This window comes from Plasmodium chabaudi, assembly GCF_900002335.3.
Source record: "Plasmodium chabaudi chabaudi strain AS genome assembly, chromosome: 14".
In the NCBI taxonomy this organism is placed as follows: Eukaryota; Apicomplexa; class Aconoidasida; order Haemosporida; family Plasmodiidae; genus Plasmodium; species Plasmodium chabaudi.
Window position 1 is genome coordinate 839,789 of NC_030114.2, and position 20,851 is coordinate 860,639.

Sequence of the window (20,851 nt, forward strand, 5' to 3'; positions counted from 1 at the left end):
AGATACCTAAATTATTATTTTTACTAATTTTTTATATGTCTATAGAGAGTAGGAATGATCAGAATCATTATAAATATATATACATATTTATATTTATCTATTTGCTTTGTCCTAATAAACTTAAATTACTATATGTTTGCCTTTTGAAACTGGCTTAAATATATCCGTAATAAGAACGACAAAAATATAAAATTTTCATTTAGATTTTAATATTTAAATTTGCATATATACAAGTGTGCGAACATAAAATGCCATTGAAATGTGCTTGCCAAATGAAGAAGAGGAATTTATTTTATTGCATATAAAAATTGAGATAATATTTTTAAAATTAAATTAAAAGGAAAAAAATATATTAGCATATTATTTATCATCTAAAAATCGAAACTTATTACCCTTTTAATTACCACTTATTTTATTTTAATTTTTTGTCCACGTCTTTTTGAACTTTTAAAATATTCTATATCATTCCCCAAATACCGCACTTTATTTTTAGTTACATATAATAACATTTTATGATTTACTATAAAATAAATATAAAATTACTTTTTACCTTTTTATTTGTTATGAAATACCAAACAGAAAAGACCGAACATATTTATGCTGATTTAATTTGAGATGATAGAGACAAACCAATAACTACAGTTTCCCACATGGAAAGGATATTCTATTCTTATTTTGAGAATAGGAAATAAAAAAATTCCTTTTTATTTTCATATACCTTAAATATTTATATACCTATGATTGTTGCGCATAAATAGCTGGTCCTTTATTTCAAGGGATATAGGCATATGCACTTTATCTTTTTCTTTCCGATTTTTTTATGCTAAAGACCTATATTATACGCAAAAAAAAATTATAATAAGATTCTTATGAAAATAATTTGTCAACTTTAAAAATTTGTAAGCTTGTTAACAATCCCTAATTATATTTGATAATTTCTCGTGCTTATTATACCAAATTATGACTATACAATTATGCATAGATATAATCCTTATAAGCCATCGAGCGATTATTCAAGAAACAAGCATATAATAAATAATATATATGTATTTATTTGCTTATTTATTTTGCATGTTTCCATAAAAATAAGAAGTTTGAATATTCAATTTTTTTTTCTGAAATATAAAAATTGTTAAAAAAATTTTTTTTCATATTTATTATCTTAATATATGCCTTTTAATTATTCTTAAAATTGTTTTTATTTGCCCTTAATAATTATAGAGGTAGCAAGGGACGGAAAAAATACTTTTGTTTATATTTTAAAAAATAATTAATAAGAATGCGTATTTTTATATTATAATTTTCTTTTGATTTAATTAAAAAGAAAATTTGATTATAAATAATTAAATTGTTTAATGAGAACATAAAAATTACGTTTCCTCATTTAATTTCCCTTTTTTTATTTCCGATTTTTTGTTTTTTTTTTTCAACTAAGAAAAAATTCGAGCATTTTGATATTTTTCTCGATTTTATTATATATATATTTAAATATGTTTTTGTTTTTTTTTTCTGGTGAATTGGAAAATTAGATTAAAATTTAAAAAAATGTAAATAAAATAATGGAAAATATGAGCATATGTATGTATGATTTTACAATACAATTATTTATATTTGTTTTCCATTTTTCTGCACAAATTATATATATTAAATGCACACATAAACAAATTTAATTGAGCATAAAATATTTACAAAGAAAAATATATTACAAGAATAAGCCCATTTGTTACAATTCGTATTTCTTATTTGTTTTTTATGGTATTTGCATTGATTATATGCATGTATCATTAACATTATATATTTATTGGCTTAGTGAAAATCATACATATACATATATGCTAATTAAAGGCAGGGGAAATGAATTTTTTTTCAAATAAGCTAAATATTAGGAGCACTAAATCGGAAGTAATCCGGAAGCCTCCTGACAAAAATGAAATAAACAGTAGCAATGCTATTGGTAGTGTCAATAATGGAAGTAATAGTAACACCCATTTAGATAATGAAAATGGGAAATATGAAATTAGAAATAGCACAAATGGTTTATATGAAGATAATAATCAAAGTATAAATGGTGACATAGACAAAAAATCTGAAATTTATTATTGTAATAATAATTATGATATGAAATATATGTATATGAATAAAATGAATACCAGTGTTGCATCAGCAAGAAATCATACATCAACACATAGCATAAACTCATCAAGAAATCCTTCTATTAATTTTTATAACCCTAAAGTGGCAAGGACATCAAATATCCCACGAAATTTTGAGGATAAATTACCATATTCACCTTTTTATTCAAATGTCCCTCCAAATCTAGAAAGTTCGTCCATGTATGATCCAAATGAAAGTTGTAAATCACAAGGCAATTCTCAAATAGTAGAACAATCGATAGAATTATTGAAGCATTTAATTCATCAAGAAAGTAGGGACCGATATTATTCTGGAATTGATAACAATACAAAAAACAATATATTGTTTAAATTAGCAGATCAAGTAAAAAAACATGATGATAAACAAGAAACGATGTATCCCGATTATATTAGTAATAGTAGTAATTATTCTATGGACATGTATAAGAAAAGGGTGGATATGCTAAACTTAAAATTTGCTAAATTAAAAAATGAATATGCAAGCTTAAATAATGAAAATGCGGTACTTAAAAAACAGATACGATATATAAAAGATAATTATAATACTGTAGGCCAAAAGAGTTTAACATCTGCTATTCCAAGAGGGTTACCAAAAGATCCTTTAAAAATGAATGGACATAGTAATATGTATGATTATGAAAATAAGTTAAATAATAATATACCACTTAATCCCATTGGCCGATCACCATCTATGTATATACCCGAAAAAAATGAATTTTATGATAATACAACACGACCAAATGGAAATGTTTTTTGTGATGGATTTAAAGGTAAAGGCCCTTTACCATCTAATTATAGTTCCAATAATGTGAATGAACATAATATCAATGAAAATCAATTAAACAAAATCAAAGACGAAATTCGAAAAGAGCTAAGAAGCCAAATAAGAAATGAAATAATCAACGAAGTTAGAAGTGAAATAATACAACAAGTTACAAATCAGATGGAAAAAAAATATAACGAAGAATTGAATAAGTTAAGAGCGAAGTGCCAAAAAATGGAACTAAACAATATTCACAATAATACTCAAAATAATCAATTAGATACAATTTTAAATAATTGTAAAAATAAACTTAGTGACGAAATAAATGATACTGTCGATAAGTATAAAAGTAATATAGTTAATAATTTTAAAGAATCACTAAAAAATATGTTTAATGAAAATGAATATAAGGAGGATGATCAAAATAATAATGATAATGTTGATGAAAACAAACAAATTCAAAATGATAACAATTTTTTCAATTCGGTTCATTCATTTAATAATAAAATAAATGAATGCATAAATATTATAGAAGAGGTAGAGACATTGCAAAAAAATATGAAAACTAACCAAAATAAAATAATTAATGAAAAAAATTTATTATTTGATGCTTTGAATAATATAAATTCAGATATAAATGATATTGACAATATAATATATAATATAAATGCAAATCTTTCCCAAGATGATGTTTTCAATCAGGAACAATTATATCCAGATGATCTTGATTTTTTGAAAGTTTTATCTACTCAAAGTTTTGATACTGATGAAAACGATGCTGAAGTGTCAAACGAATTAGACTATATAAATACACAAGAAAGTAACCATAATGTCCAAGACAGTGAAATTAAGTTTGTTAAATCTGATGAGCAAAATGATTATATTAATGAAATTTCAAATAATAATCTCAATAAGAAATCTGAATTATTTTTAAATGATAATATATCACATATAGAAATAAACAAACCACCAGTTGAAAATAATATTGATATGTTTAATAATTTAACTAATGATAATATGAATAAAGAAGAAAATTCAGTATTTGCTCCGAACAATTATTCGGATGGTATACCAAACGAAAATAATAATATATATCCAGGGGAATATTATAAGAATGATATTACAATAAATGGTATGAATGGGATTCCAAAAGAAAATATAATTGAAGGAGGTATTAATGGTATTATTACTGATGTGAACTCTATAGGAAATAATTGGAATAATATTCCCGACGAACCAGAAAAGCCAACAGATAATAATCCATACTTTAATAATGAAAACACAATTAATAATATTACTAATGATACAACGAATAATAATATTTCTGATGATATAAAACAGAAAGATGAAAATGTAACTTCTCCAGTCCCAGAGAAAGGTAAAGATAAGGTAAAAGCTAAATGGAAGAGCTTTTTTTCAAAAAAGAAAAAAAATGTGAGCAATAATTTGGATAGTAATACTGAATTATGGACAAATAACGAAAATGGTGTAAATAATAATATTTCCAATGTTGATGGACAAATTGATATCACTGATCAAGTTGATAACAATAATAATATCGAATATAATGATGCTCAAAATAATAATAATGATTTAAATATAGTATCTGATACTATAACTAAAGAAAATAATGGCATTGAACCATATCCAAATGGTGAATATAATTCTTATAAAAACCCATTTATGGATACTTCAAAAAATGAGCAAAAAATAAGTCCCCCAATTCAATTAAATCCACAAAATGATTATAATACCAGTCAAAATAATTATGTCAATGAAACAGGAATGTTCAATTATGGCAATAATGCATATAATAATCCAAATCAATATGTTAATGCTAGTCCTGATATGATAAATATGGGAAACTTTTCTAATACCCCTAATTTAAACAACCATTATAATAATGCTACAAATAACAGTAGTACTTATGGGCCTAATTATACAGACAACAATAATATATTCCCAAATGATAATTATAATGTATATAATAGCAATAAACTACCCACCAAAGCATCCAAAACATGCTCCATTTATGCCTATAATGTAAACTATAATAACAATGATAATAATAATAAATCTGGCTTTTCTGAAATGAGTGATATGCATTTAAATAATACAAACCAACCCAATAACATAAATTATGGTGGTGAACCAAATAGTCCCTATAATATGTTTTACAACATGAATAACCAACATAATGAAAATAATAGCAATCCTATGGGTTACTTTAATGGATATAATAATCAACCAGGAAATATTCCACCACAACAAAATAATGAAAATACATATAATAATACTATGAACATAAAAAGAATAAGTACTAATGTAGAAAATAAACCTAGAATTCATACTACCAATATTTTTCAAAATAATAAAATGAGTTTATCGACAAAGAGTGAAGTAAATTATAACTCATTAAAATCGCAAAAAAACACGGGAAAAAAAAATCTCGAAGATTTATTTGCATAACATAAAGGAATATATTTATATTATATTATTCTTATCGCTGATTTAGTATAACATTTTTGTCTAAATATTTTGTATAAAAAAAATTACAGAAGGAATGCCTATGTAGTTTTACAAAATTTTTCTTTCACTCCCCTTCCTTTTTTTTTGTGTATTGTCTTACTAAAAATAAAATTAAGCAAGCTATGCATATGCTCGCATATATGACAGTTATATACAGATTTGTTCCTTTTTGTTTGATACATTTATAAATAAAATTTTTAATATTTTATAGTTTGAATATATTTTACATACATATTTAAAACTGTACGCATTTACATAAAATATATATATGCACATGTCTTTCCTATATTCTTATTATAGCATTTTCATATATTTTCGTTGTTTTAGAGCATATATATATTAATCAATTTAATGTGTTTACATATATATGTAAAAGATCGAATAATGTTTCATCAGTTTGATTCAAAATATACTTAAATATGGTGTAAAAATAACTTTTACTATTCTATTATTATTAAAAATATATATCATAATTATGCAAACAAGTTAAAACAAAGGTAATATTGTACTAATATCCTATGGGAAACATTGAAGAGTGTACGCTTGAGTAAATACATCTTTTATTCGAACTTTTTATTAAATTATAAGGGATATATATACTACCATAAATCCATTTATTTTGATATTTCAATTTTTAAATATATGTAAAAAACGATTTTTTCTCATTTACTTTACAATTCTAGTTGTTTTTTCAAGAAATGGTACAGGATATATATTCTTTTGAAATATTTTTAATTCGGCAAAAGTTTATGATAAAAAGTAAAATAAAACTTAAAAAACACATAAAAAATTAAATAAAAAAATATAAATATTATTTATAAATAAATAATATTTTTTCTTCATACAAATACGAACTTTCAGTAACGCATGCATAATAACAAGTTGTGTGGAAGTGGTAGTTGTTTTCATTTTTTTAATACTATTATATTATATATAATATACCATAATGCAATATCAAAAAATATTTTTGTTATACCCTATTTTTTTTTATAAATATAGTATTTAATAATATTGTTTTTTGTGTTTATTATTATTGTAATTAAATGGGCATATATAAATGTGGATATATATATATCTTAAATCATGTATTATATCAATAATACCTAAGGGAATATCATAGATTTATATTTAGTATAAATTTATATCTTATTATATATCACTATTATTTATGTTACCTGATTTATTTATTCATTCTTTTATCATTGATCTTTATGTATCCATTACTTTCTAATTTTTTTTAAATTGATTAATTGTTATAATTAAATTTTTTGATTTTACTATTCATTATTATAATAATAATAAAAAAACGATAATAAGACTAATCGTATGTTGTTTTTCCGAATATAAATGTCATAAAATCACCCATATATATATAATTTGAATTATCTTTTTTAATAAAAATGAAATTATTATATACCAAATGAAAATATTTAAAAGCAATAAATCGTTAGAAAGAGTTAATTTTGACAAAATACATAATGTACAGATATATGGCGAGAATAAAATTCACTGCAATGGGCTCTTTATATCAGGGTATGTATTAATCAGAAAATCGATTTATATGTATGTATATAACTAAAGAGAAAAAGCATACATAATTAAAAATTCGAAGAGATATAACAATTCTTAATATTATGCTTTTTTATATAGGCCCTCATTCCTTGCTGTTATATCATCGTTCCTTATGATGCTAATCCCAGTCGCAATATTTCACGCCTTTACTTCACCGGTAATAATAAATTATTTTATCATAAAAAAAATACAATTTGTAAACCTTTAGAATGTTTGTTTTTATGTGAAAAAATGATGAATTCAAAAAATATATGCATGTGACTATTGCATTTTTATGTCTGCATTTACATGAATATATTAATAATATGATTTGCATTATAAACTTTTTTTTCTTTATAGTGGCTTTTTAAAAAAGATATTTACCTTGTTACGGTTTTCAATCTAATATTTTTTGTTTTGACAATATATACTTTTTTTAAAACGAGTTTTATGGATCCTGGTATAATACCAAGACAAGTAATATTATAAATCAAAATAAGTATTATATATCTATGCCACATTTTTAAGCTGTGTTTTGTGTGAGTATATTACTCAGCATTTTCAAAAGTCTGAATTCAGCAATATACAAACAATTTTTTACACCTTATTTTTTTTTTTTTATAATTAATCCAGAGTTCAGTTTTGAATTTATACGACGCAATCATCGATCAACAAAGAGGGGCACAACCTCCAAAGCAAAAAGAAGTTTTAATTAATGGCGTTTTTTACAAACTCAAATATTGTTATACATGCAATATATATAGGGGTATAAGAACTGTTCATTGCTCTATTTGTGATAATTGCGTAGAAAAATTTGATCATCACTGCCCTTGGTAATATAACAAATTTAAATTTGCACACATTAATTATCATATGTATAATATATATGTATTATAATGTAATGAATAATATGAATAACAATCTTTATGTTCTTTTTAGGGTTGGGAATTGTATTGGTGCAAGAAATTATAAATATTTTATTTATTTTATTTTTAATTTGTATATTTTGATATGCATAACACTAGGAGCAAGTATTTACAAATTAACAATATGCATGAATTTCTTATCAAATAAGGGATATAATAGTGAAAAGATTTTTATTCATATATGGGCTTTGGCAACTGATAGTATAATATTAATAATATATACAGTTTTAACATTATGGTTTGTTATAGGATTATTATGCTATCACATATATACGATAGTAACTAATCAAACAACTTATGAGCAAATAAAAACTTTTTATCAAAATGATAATCCATTTAATATTGGTGTTTTAAATAATATAAAAGAAATATTGTTTACAAAAATTAGACCCTCATACATAAATTTTGAAAATCCAAAATTACAAGTTATTGATCAATATTCTTCTCACAATATTATAGCATATAGTGATAAGTCTATATCCATAGATCAAGAAATTGGAAACATTTCTTGTGCGACTTCTATTGATGATAAAGAATGTAATAGTATAAAAGATGATATAATTGATGATCATGTTCATAGTGAAGTTGAAATGAAAACAGATAGCCAACTTTTAAAAAAACATGATGAATTTGGTGCGAAAAATAAAAACCTAACAAATAAAAACCTATTTTTATCTACTAAAAGGAAAAGTTCAAAAGGGGATAAAGAATATAATTCTCTCGGTATAGATGATAGAAGCAAATCAAATAATTTTAAAAATAAAAGAATATCAAAAAAGAAAACTGAGCATTTGAATACTTCAAAAAATAACATCATATTCAATAGAGGAATTGAAAAAGCGGAACGCTCAAAAAATGACAAGAATAAAATAATATCTAAAATTTCTAAAATTAAATTGATAAAAACTAAAAAAAAAAAAATTTCAGAAGAATTAAATAATGATATTGAAATTAATAATTATCAAAATAAATGCATTATCGATGTGAATAATAATTTAGGTTCGGTGTATATTCGAGATGATGCATCATCAGGAAGTAAAACAAATAATGAAGTATTTAGTGACATGGTCAATGAACTGGATGAAGCATACTATTATTCTTCTCGGGCTAATAATTTAGAAGATCTAAATAAAAGGGCTAATGGAAAAAAGAAAAAGAAAAATAAAAAATATTATATGATTGCAATTAAAAATTGGGAAAAAAATAATACAAGCCCAAAGGACGGTGAAACGAATATAAATTATTATAACGATAATAACAATAATGATATATATAATATGAATACACACAAGGACAAAATGATAAAAACGAATAAAATAAATGAAAATATCCACGAAACAAAATATAATCATTATAATAATTTAACTCGTGTAAGGAAAAAAGTAGAATATAAACTTTTATTTAAAAAAAAATTTCCATTTATTTTGAAGCATAAAAATAAAATACAAACATTCTATATGATAAGAGACCCCCAAACCGAGAATAAATCTATTCATCCATATTCTACTGAAAATACTGAGCATGAAAACCCTAGCGAAATATTATGCCTTGATAATATATCCATAGCAGATAATGAAATAGAATTAAAAAAAATTAATTATTTAAAAAAAAAATATCCTCATAAAATGCATCAAAGCAACTATAGTGATATGAGTACTAACAAATTAAAAAATGCTCTCTATGAAAAATATAGCAATTTTGATATTTTAAATGATATAAATCATAATAAATATGATGATAGCAACAGAAGTTATCGCAATGCCAAGCGTGAAAGCTTAGGAAAACGCGGAAGCAAAGATAGTAATAAAAAACTAAACCGAAAAAGGAAAGACGACGGAATTATAGGTATACGAAAAAATGTTGTATTATCTATTTATAATCACAATACTAAAGGAACTAATGTGGAACTTCATGATAAAGAAAAAAAAACTGCGAATTTAGAGAAAAAAAATAATTTGGAATGCAAAAATGTTATCTATAATATTCGAGATAAAAAAGAAAAATTAATTACTTTATTAAAATATAAAAGAAAAGGGAAAAGGAGGCATGATTCAAAAATATCACTAGCATATCTTTCCCAAGTAAATAATAAGGATCTTTATAATTTTAGTCAAATTTACAAAAGGAGATATACCAAAATATACCAATGGAAATGTAAAAAAATCCAACAAAAAATTATAAGAAGAAAAAAAATTAAACTGTTGTCAAGATCATCACATAAAAATATACACACATATTATAATAACAATAAATGTTTTTTAGAGAATCTTAAGAATTTAAATGATTTTCAAATAAATAATAGTGAATTGATTAATAGATATTATCAGCATAATACTTTATATTCAACTGCAACTAAACATAATCGACTTGATAATGAAAAATTATATAGTTATTTAGGACATATGAAACATATTCAAAATCGATCAGATATCAAAAAAAAAAGTAAAGCTTCAAGATTTTTCGACTTATTTACAACATTTGCTCTAATAATTAATTGTATAAATATACCATCTAATAATGATAATGAATATTGATTAATATTTTATATTCTTAAATAAGCTTTCTATGTGTTATATATTATTTCTTTCTACATTTTTATTTTATGGTCATTTTATATTTTTTCGGTATTTCGTTATTTTACATTTTTTTTTTCCGTTAATTTGGCATAATATAAATAGTTTTTCACTGTTTTAATTGGTGTTATTATTTATTAATATGTTTTTTTGATATGGTCACCTTTTTATGCATACCTGTTTCCGTTTATATTTTTTATAAACCAACATATTTTTAGTATTATTACACAGACATTAACTTGATTTATTTGTTTTTAATCATATAAAAGCACATACATATGTGTTTAATATGTGCATATTTATCATTTTTTATTATGAAGATAGTTATGATTTAGTGTCTTTAATTTTAAAATTGTATATATAAAGACAAAATGGGTCAAAAAAAAATAATAATTAATTTAAATGGTAATTAACTAGTTTTTCTTAAATTTTTATTTCTATTTCATAAGCAAATTTTACATAATTATAAAACCGTGTCTTTATTTATTAGTTCATTTAGCAGGTCGTCGTATATTATATAATCAGTCTTATATACTTTTTCTTTCTGTTAAAATAAAAAAATTGAAATATTATTGTTATATATTATGATAAAGAGATTATGGATATTCACCCATTCTACAATTATAATACTTATGTATGATTGCATATAAATGTATGTATAATTTTGCTCGGGCTTTAGCCTATGCTTACTGTTTTAAGCCATTCAAAAAACTCATCAAATTCCGAATTACTTAATGGCTCTCCTAAATATTGAAGAATAAATCTTAATTTTTTGATAGTTATTTTTCCATCACCTTTTTCATCAAATATTTCAAAAGCATTTAATACACTCGCTGGTTTTATTTCATTGGTTATATTTGGAATTTGTATAATTCTAAAAAATTCTTTTATACTAAATAAGTTTTTCTCTTCTTCTTCTTTTCTTTTTAATTCTTCTCTTTGTTTTTCTAATTCCATAAAATTGTCATAATTTTTTAAATTATTTAATAGCTTAGATATGTTATTACTTTCATCATTTTCATTTGATTCTTTCATTTGGCTATTTATCATATCATTGTCTATCATTTCGTCTTCTCTCTTTTCAATTGTTTCTATACTTTTTGCCTTTATTTTATTATCTTTTAAGATCGTCTTTATTTTATCGATTTCTTGTAAAGACACATTATATCCACTACATCGCAGCAACTTCCCTAATAAGCTTAAATTGGGTTTGGCACTTATTATATTTGTGTGCGTGCATATAAGTATGGGCATGCCATATATTTTACATAACTCTCTATATATTGTACATATGAATATATGGGATAATCAAAACAATAATAATATTCTACACTATTTCATTTTCTTGTGTACATAGCTTAGATACATATTCATACTCAAATTTCAAGAGTCCCTTTTTTTTTTTATCTAAATATTTGAAAGCCTTAATGGTTTTATTTATTTGGTACTCTGTCAAATGAAATGTTTCTCCTTCATATTCCATCTTTTCAAAATATGTAAACTCATTATTTAGATTAGATTCTAAGTAGTTTATTCATTTACCTTATGAAATATGAAAAAACGGAGATAAAATATATATTTTTATGAAATGGGTATATGATAATTTATTTATTAAAATTGTATATATCAGAAAAAGGATGATGAAATAGCTACCTTATATTTTATTATTATATTAAGCATGCCAAGTCATTAGATTTACTATTATATATATTGTTAGTAATAATAGAATAGTTCAGTGTCTATACACATTCGTTAATATATGTATATTAACTTTATTTTGTATTTTTCGATAATATGTATACTCATGCCTTATATATTAGTATGGCTTAGGACAGTTTGATGGATGAGGTAATTTTTTTTCTATTACACATACCTCATTATGGAAAAATTATTTAAATTTTACAATAATTTTGATAAAATAAAAAAAAATGAAAAAAAAACAAAAGATTGAATGACATGATAAGAACTTTTAAATAGTAATCCTGATCCTATTTCACAAAAAATTGACAAAGTACATAAAATAAATGTGTAAATAAATGCACAGGGGAAAATCATTCCTTTTATATATGCGGAGAATTGCGGATATTCATTATTTTATTCCATTCGTACCTTATTATTCTATATCTTATGCCGTTATAAAAAATGTATTATTTTTATAATATTTTTTTTAATATTCACAAAATTATATCATAATAAAAAATATGTGATAAGGATAAAAAGAGAAAACTAACAGTTTAAGGTCCCTTCTATTTTTTGGACGGTGCGTTTTATTCCATATTTTAATCATATAACTTTTTAAAATATATAATTACAGTTCAGATATAGGACATCATGTAAATTATATTTATTTTAAACATATATTTTGTACATAATTTTTAATATAACTTTAAGTCTACTTTCATTATGTGTATCAATTACAAACAAAATATGATATAATTTTTCACATAATAGTTTGTATGCATATATCTATAGCATAAAAAAAAAAAAAACTAAAATAAATAAAAAAAAATAATAAACAAAATGAATAAAATTATTTCCATTTAACTGATAATAAAGTAGTAATAAAATAAAAATATTGTATACACGATACAAACAAATAATAGGTATAATAATAAAAAAAAAAAATGATGAAACGTGATTTCTTCGCTTTTTTTAAAAAAGTATATTATTTTTAGAGAATCTATACTACTCAATAATAAAAATGATTTATCGACAAAAAAAATTCCTTTCGATAAAATTAAAAAGGATTATAAATTAATGTTTTATTTTTAATTTTAATATATAATTATAATATGTATATTAATTAAAAATATCGAATTTATCAGATTGAAAAGAAAAGGGATGAATATGGAGCCTATACAAAAAATAGTGTGAAAAATCTTACTTTAATTTTTTAGTAAAACTTTGCATAATAAAATAACATTTTAAAAGAAGATAAGGCAGAAAATATTATTAATATATTTAAGCATTATAAATGCTTATATTATTTGTGAATGAACAACATTAAGACTGAATCTTAAGAAGGGACTTAATAAAAAAACAATGAATTCATTTCACAAAAAAAAATTATAATAACATACGAAAAATAAAAAGATAGGTGTATATATCTACATTGAAATTATATTATGTAAAGAGCCCTTTTTCTTTTTTTTTTATATTTTTACCTTTTGAAAATATGAGTGAAACAGATAATATTACAAAAATAAAAAATATACAAGAACGATTGAAAGAGCATGAGAACAAGCTCGAATGTGATAATGAAGTAATAGAAGAATTCGATGATGCCACATTAGAAGTAATTAAAAACGATTTAATTTTACTAAAGGATGTTGAAATAAATAAAGATATATTAAAACAAACAAAAATTGGTGTAACAGTTAACAAATTTACAAAAATAAATAATGAAAGCATAAAAAATATATCAAAGGAACTTGTAGATAAATGGAAAACTATAGCAATAAAAGAAAAAAACTCAAATAAAAATTTGGAAAATATAAAAAAACGAAAACATGATGAAGCTGAAAATGCTAACGATAATGTTAATGAGAAGGGACCAGAATTAAAAAAAAAAATTGCACCAACCAACCTGGATAATAATTCGACACATATAAACGAAGACAAAGAAAACAACACGATAATCACTAAATCGTATGCACAAAATAGTAATGAAAATAAAAAAATTAATATAGTAAATATAGAAGAAATGCAGCATTGGAATTACAGTGGGAAAATTCATCATGATGTTCTTCGTGATAAAGCAAAACAATTTTTGTTTAAAGCATTTATTGTAGGATCTCATGATAACTTATTGCATTTAATTGATCGAAATAAATTAGATAATATAATATATAATATAGAAAATGAATTATACAAAATATTTATTGAAAAAAAAAATTCACAAAAAGAATACAATATGCAATTAAAATCAATTAAATTTAATTTATCTGATAAAAAAAATCCAAATTTTAATGAAAAAATCTACGCAGAATATATTTCTGCTAGGACATTAGCAACTATGAATTCACAAGATATGGCTAGCGATGAAAAAAAAAATGAACGACAAAAATGTCTACAAGAAAGTTTATTAGCTTGCCAATCTGATTGGGATGTTAAAAATATTCTTTTAAAAAAGGAAAGAAAAGGAGAATTCCAATGCTTTAAATGTAAAGGTTATGATACTGTATATCAACAGTTGCAAACACGAAGTAGTGACGAACCGATGACTACCTTTGTAACGTGTTTAAAATGTAATAATCGATGGAAGTTTTGAGAACCATTTATTGTTTTTTCTCATATTCATGTTTTTAAACAAAAAATTAATTGTAAATTCATATACTAATTCCAAATTATATATACAGTTTTGTGTTTATTACATACAATATATATAAGAAGCTGTATATATAGAGAGAAATTGTTTGTATATTAATTATTATTTTTTATTTCCCTTTTACTTTAATTCATTTCTTATACACTTAAAAAAATATAATATTTTCCTCCCACACGTTTAGGGAATGTGGAAATATATATATAATATGCCTAGGCATATATTTACGCATTTTGGGGCTAATATGTTTTTAGCATTTTAAAGAATTAATTAATTTAATTTTTTATAATCTCAAAATAATATATTTATATATGTATAGAAAATAACTACATTTTCATATATTCTCCTTTTCTCCCATTTTTTTTTTTTATTTTTTCACAAAAATATATTACTGTAATATATTGTTTGTTAATATGGCATTTTTTTATTATAGTATATTTTTTTTAATCATATTGCATTAGGAATATATTTCCTCCCTTAACTTCAAATAAATTACATTTAATTCTGAAGAAAAGTTTTATTTTTTTATTTTTGTATAATATAATATTAGCAAATATTTTCACTATACACTAATTATTTGTATATTCATATTTTTTTTAACTTTTTAAAATTGCTGATATAAAGCTGATCAAACAAATTACTAGAAAAATATATGGGCAAAATATGATGCAGCTGTTTTCCTTTTAAATGCAATTTAAAGATGAATACGAACGAATTATTATATGCATATTTTTTTCAGTTTTTTTGATTAGTAAAAAAATATTCGACGTACGAACAAAAGGCAAATATTTTATGTTACTTAAAAGTACATGTATAATGGCCATATGAAGCCACTGATTTCATTCACTCATTATCAGGGAATACTTATATAATGTTTAATGTACGTAGACAGTTTATCCATAATTAAAAATATAATTAAAAAATAAATGAATAAAATATAATGGGGCATAAAGAAAACGAAAAAAGAAAAAGATCAATAAACATATCTGATGATGATTCCCGTTCTATATCGATATCTTTAGATAAATCAAAAAAAAAAAAAAATATTTCAGATACATACACATCAAAAGAGCGTACCAATGTGGGAAAAAATGGGAAAGCAAGAAGCAGTATTAGCAAGCATCGGAATAAAAATCGAAAAGACCGAAGTGTCTCTTCTGATAGGAGTATGACTAGCCATGAAAGTCGAGACAAGGCTAACACACCTTCTAGTAGTGAAGAAAGTAGTGACACTGAAAGTAGCAAAACTTCCAGTAGCGGAGAAACCAGCGATACAGAGAATAGTAAAACTTCTAGTAGTGATGAAAGTAGCAACACAAGTGACAGTGGAAGTGACAGCGAAAGTGATGGATCATCCAGCAATAGTAGTACAAGTAGTAGCGTGCTGGAGAAAAAAAAAGGAAAAGAAGTAGAAAAGGAAATAGATGATAATAAGAAAGCAAAATATGAAGCTCATATTTATGATAGTAAGGAAATGATAAGACTAACTATAAATATACTTCAGAATTATAATTTTATAAATAATTTAAAAGTGCTATATAAAAAATTAGATAATAAAAAAAAAATATCACTTGAAAGTATCAAAGATCTAAGATTAAAAAAAAAACTAAGACATTTATTCAGAGCTTGGAAATTAGAAAAAAAAGATGAATTTTATAGAAAACCATCAAGTTTTAAAGAAAGCATATATGATATTTTTAGTGGCTTATATTATTATTTTTTATCACAAATAGATATAGAAAAATTGAAATATAATATTAATAAAAGAAAATCGGATCTATTAAAACAAAAAGAGAATACCCATAAAGAAGTTGATAATATAAATGAAAATTATAAATACGGATATGATAGTGATCAAAATAATGACAATGTAAATTATTCCCATATTAATCTTTTCAGTGAAGAAGAAAAAGCGCAATATATTAATTATATAAATAGCCAAAATGAAAAAGCTAAAGGTTTAAGAGAATTACATGAAGAAGGACATTTTAAAAATAGCAAAGAACAATATAAGAAGTTTTTAGAAAAACATCAAACTGTTGATTTATGGGGAAAGAGTGAGCAAGAACAAAAATTTCTACTTAATTCGAAACAATCCAATAATGAACGAAAAACATTTGATAGAGAAAGGGATCTATGTACAAATAGGTTTATAAAAAAAGATAGCTATAACAAATTAATAAAAAACACAAAGGAACATGTAGATGGAAAGTTTCACAAAACTTCAGATCAAGTAATATAACATCTTTTTTAAAATAAACAATCCTTTCTCTATATACCTTCACCATATACGCATTTGTATATATAAATATATATGCACATGCATGATCTGTTTTTTTTTAGTTTTATAAATTTATCATATCTATTTCGCATAACTTTTGTGAATCATAAAAGTTGCTCATAATGCATAAGATTTTTACTTTATTATATATTCATTTAGTTATATATGTTTATGTTAATTTATGTCTTATTATCTATACAACATTGATAATAAAATAATTTTGCAAATTGTTTGTTGTTAAGATAACTACAATATATTTAAATTAATCTTTTGTTGTAATTACACATTTAATTGTTTGATAAAGTTAAAAGGAAAAAAATTGGGTGATATCTTATGTTTTTATGTGAAATTCCCACGATATGATTCAGACATGTTTTGTGTTTACACTTTAAAATGCATATAATATTTTTTCCAGCTACAAATTTTATAAAAATATAAACTAAATAATAATTATAAATTTAAAACACCTATAAATCATACTTATTGTTGTTATATATTTTTCCAAGATATTGTAATACTAAAGTATTAACTAAATATACTATCTTTTTTTTAAATATTTAAAAAAATATTTTTTCGAAAATTTAAATTATATAAATAAATATATATAACATTTTATAGAGGATGATAATAATTGTAAAAATTGTTAACAAATAAAATTTATAAATCACTAAAAACCCTATAATAATTATAAGGCAAATAAAATATAAATTATTATTATATACGCAGTTAATATATAGGATTAATTTTTCTTTCTACATATTTATGACGCGAAATAAATTAGCGTATAATATATTAAATATAATAATATATGCTTTATAAATTATTTATATATATTTTCATTAAAAAAAATGAATAATATATGCTTGAAAAACTGATATTAATGTATCCGAGATAGTATAGTGGCCAGTATTTCCGCCTGTCACGCGGAAGACCCGGGTTCAATTCCCGGTCTCGGAGTTATCATATAATGATAATTTTTTTTTATACATTTTGTTTTTTAAAATAATCTATACTAGGCTATCATAATTTTTATTATAAAAAAAATAAATATAATAAATTAAGACCTTTTTATCATTATAATATTACATATATTAGTATGTTACAATAATTTATATATAGAATATTCAATACATTTAAGGGTAGCTTTAATCCTATACAATATATAATTACGCTATTATAATATATACTATCAATTTGATACGACTTTAAATTGTATATTTAATGGCAATCTACATTCACAAGCGTATACGCGCATTGAACTAACTTATTAAAGAATGCATATTGGAGACCTATACAGCCATGTTTTGCTGTTGTAATATGTTTGTAGGGAAGAGTAAAAGGGTGTTATCATAAGTTACATATTTCTCAAAGGCTGTGTTACAATTTGAATCAAATTCGCATTTATTTTAATAAATGTTTTGACTATGCTCCCTTTTTTATGAATAATAAATCATCTTTTAATAAGGCTATATTTAGAACATTATAACTATTAGCCATATATCATTATTTTAACCCCTATAAATAATTGCAGTATTTCGAAAATAAATTCAACATAAATTTATTAAAATAAAATATAAATTTTAATTTAAAAAATTCTATATTTATAAATTTTATGTTAAAATTATATAAAAAGATTAGTAGTAAAATGCCCTTAAAATGTAAGAAAACAATTTAATTCATAATAAATTTTTCAAGCAAATATAAAATGACAGAATGGCCGAGTGGTCTAAGGCGCAACGTTAAGGCCGTTGTCCGAAAGGGCGTGGGTTCGAACCCCACTTCTGTCAAACTTTTTTTAAATAAAAAAACAATAAAATTTGAACTTTTTAATTGTGTATCATAAATATAATACTTCTATAAAATATAACAATATTTTTTCATTTATATTTTTCCATAAATAAGGTTTCAAAAAGTATATTTCCATGGATCATATATATGCCGCTTTCGTATGTAATACGCTTGAATTTAGGGCATGTATATACCATACTTAATATGTATAGTATTAATTATTAGTACTACGCACGCAGTTATTTATATATAGTTATTAATGACGTTCCTCTTTATATAGAATATGCTTGTGCTTTGTCGGAAAAGTATACCATTTTTAGGGTACGCCAAATATTATGTTTTAAGTGTTTCTTCAACATTCAAGCTAAATTTATCAACATATAATATACATTATTTAGCATGATCATTACGCAGTAAATATATTAAGCTAGTTCATATGTAATTACATAGCTAAAAATATGCCCAGCATTATATATCTATATAGGGCATAAATAATTTTTTTTTTTTAAATGACAGGAAATTTCTAAGTACTTTTGTTTACTTACTATACTTAATATATTATCATTAATTTTTTTATATAATTATGAAAAAAATTAAGCAATAAATTCTTTTTAATTACTAATGAAAAAATTCGACAACGGCAGGAATCGAACCTGCGCGGGCAGAACCCATTGGATTAGCAGTCCAACCCCTTAACCACTCGGGCACGTTATCTCAATAGAGTAATTTTTATTATTTTTATTTATTCAATATATTTTTTGTGAAATATATAAATAATAACGGAAATATATAGAAAATAATTTTATGCGTTATACAAATTATAGGCTTTATTTTTTTTATTAAAAAAAAAATAAAGTGTATTTAATATAAATGAAATATCCATTTTTTTTTATATTAAATTATATAGAGTAAAAAATAGTATAATACATATTTATATCCTATTTTAAAATTATAATTTTTTGAAAAAGGAAAGAAAAAAGAAAAAATGTCATTAATCGTTTCTGAGGCTAACCAAAATAGCTGTAACAGTTTTATGAAAGAATGGAAAATCGAACACAAGGTAAATGCAAAAGACCTTTATCAAAATTTTGAAGTTTTCTTTTTTGATTGTGATGGGGTTTTATGGAGAGGGGATACAGTTATTAATGGAGCAATAGAATTAGTTAACAAGCTAATTAGTGATAATAAAAAAGTTTATTTTATTACAAATAATTCGACTAAATCGAGAGATACATTGTTAAGAAGATTTCATAAATTAGGATTTACTTGTGTTAAAACCGAAAATATTATTTGCACATCTTATGCAGTTGCTAAATATTTTCATAGCAAAGAAGAATATAAATCGAGACAAAAAAAAATTTATGTAATTGGAGAAAAGGGGATATGTGATGAATTAGATGCTTTAGATCTTGATTGGTTAGGTAGCTATAAAGATAATGATAAAAAAGTTGTTATAAGTGATGAAGGAGAAATACAAATAGATAATAATATTGGAGGTGTTGTTGTTGCAATTGATTTTAGTATTAATTATTATAAAATTCAATATGCCCAACTTTGTATAAATACCTTAGATGCAGAATTTATTGTATCTAACACAGATCCCCTTGCAAATTTTACATCAAACCAGCAATGGGCTGGTACGGGATCAATTGTTGCTTCTGTTGAAAGAGTATCTTTTAAAAAACCTAAAGTGCTAGGAAAGCCAAATTTATTTATGGTTGAATCCGTGTTAAAAAATCTTAACATTGATTTATCAAAAGTTGTTATGATAGGTGATAGATTAGATACTGATATATATTTTGCTCAAAACTGCAAAATGAAATCGATACTTGTTTTTTCTGGAATTACCGATGCGAATGTTTTTTTAAATCATAATAATTTAAATATTAAACCTGATTATTTTATGACTTCTATTAAGGAATTTTTATAAATGATGCACATAAAATATATATATACATATTTC

The 20,851-nt window shown here is 23.0% G+C and overlaps 6 protein-coding genes and 3 non-coding genes across 9 annotated transcripts; 7 read left to right on the plus strand and 2 right to left on the minus strand.

The window, feature by feature from the left end:
• Window positions 1–1,854: 1,854 nt before the first annotated feature.
• Window positions 1,855–5,385, plus strand: PCHAS_1422600 (conserved Plasmodium protein, unknown function; the record flags this gene model as incomplete). The annotated part of the gene is made up of 1 exon (XM_728093.2): window positions 1,855–5,385. One exon carries the CDS (start codon window positions 1,855–1,857, stop codon window positions 5,383–5,385), a length of 3,531 nt encoding a protein of 1,176 aa, XP_733186.2.
• A 1,480-nt stretch (window positions 5,386–6,865) lies between these two features.
• On the plus strand, window positions 6,866–10,456 carry PCHAS_1422700 (palmitoyltransferase DHHC4, putative; the record flags this gene model as incomplete). Its single annotated transcript, XM_739764.2, has 5 exons — window positions 6,866–6,978; window positions 7,096–7,174; window positions 7,357–7,473; window positions 7,630–7,829; window positions 7,936–10,456. 5 exons carry the CDS (start codon window positions 6,866–6,868, stop codon window positions 10,454–10,456), a joined length of 3,030 nt encoding a protein of 1,009 aa, XP_744857.2.
• Window positions 10,457–10,958: 502 nt separating this feature from the next.
• On the minus strand, window positions 10,959–11,749 carry PCHAS_1422800 (calmodulin, putative; the record flags this gene model as incomplete). Its single annotated transcript, XM_016799632.1, has 2 exons — window positions 10,959–11,039; window positions 11,186–11,749. 2 exons carry the CDS (start codon window positions 11,747–11,749, stop codon window positions 10,959–10,961), a joined length of 645 nt encoding a protein of 214 aa, XP_016654897.1.
• Window positions 11,750–13,670: 1,921 nt separating this feature from the next.
• Window positions 13,671–14,765, plus strand: PCHAS_1422900 (transcription elongation factor s-II, putative; the record flags this gene model as incomplete). The annotated part of the gene is made up of 1 exon (XM_740792.1): window positions 13,671–14,765. The coding sequence occupies one exon, from the start codon at window positions 13,671–13,673 to the stop codon at window positions 14,763–14,765; it is 1,095 nt and encodes a 364-aa protein (XP_745885.1).
• A 994-nt stretch (window positions 14,766–15,759) lies between these two features.
• On the plus strand, window positions 15,760–17,061 carry PCHAS_1423000 (conserved protein, unknown function; the record flags this gene model as incomplete). The annotated part of the gene is made up of 1 exon (XM_740793.2): window positions 15,760–17,061. One exon carries the CDS (start codon window positions 15,760–15,762, stop codon window positions 17,059–17,061), a length of 1,302 nt encoding a protein of 433 aa, XP_745886.2.
• Window positions 17,062–17,985: 924 nt separating this feature from the next.
• On the plus strand, window positions 17,986–18,057 carry PCHAS_1423020. The gene has a single exon. It is a non-coding gene; the product is annotated as a tRNA-Asn (tRNA).
• Window positions 18,058–18,807: 750 nt separating this feature from the next.
• On the plus strand, window positions 18,808–18,887 carry PCHAS_1423040. Its single transcript has one exon. It is a non-coding gene; the product is annotated as a tRNA-Leu (tRNA).
• Window positions 18,888–19,520: 633 nt separating this feature from the next.
• On the minus strand, window positions 19,521–19,602 carry PCHAS_1423060. Its single transcript has one exon. It is a non-coding gene; the product is annotated as a tRNA-Ser (tRNA).
• Window positions 19,603–19,873: 271 nt separating this feature from the next.
• PCHAS_1423100 (4-nitrophenylphosphatase, putative) lies at window positions 19,874–20,818 on the plus strand (the record flags this gene model as incomplete). The annotated part of the gene is made up of 1 exon (XM_016799634.1): window positions 19,874–20,818. One exon carries the CDS (start codon window positions 19,874–19,876, stop codon window positions 20,816–20,818), a length of 945 nt encoding a protein of 314 aa, XP_016654898.1.
• Between the last annotated feature and the right edge of the window lie 33 nt (window positions 20,819–20,851).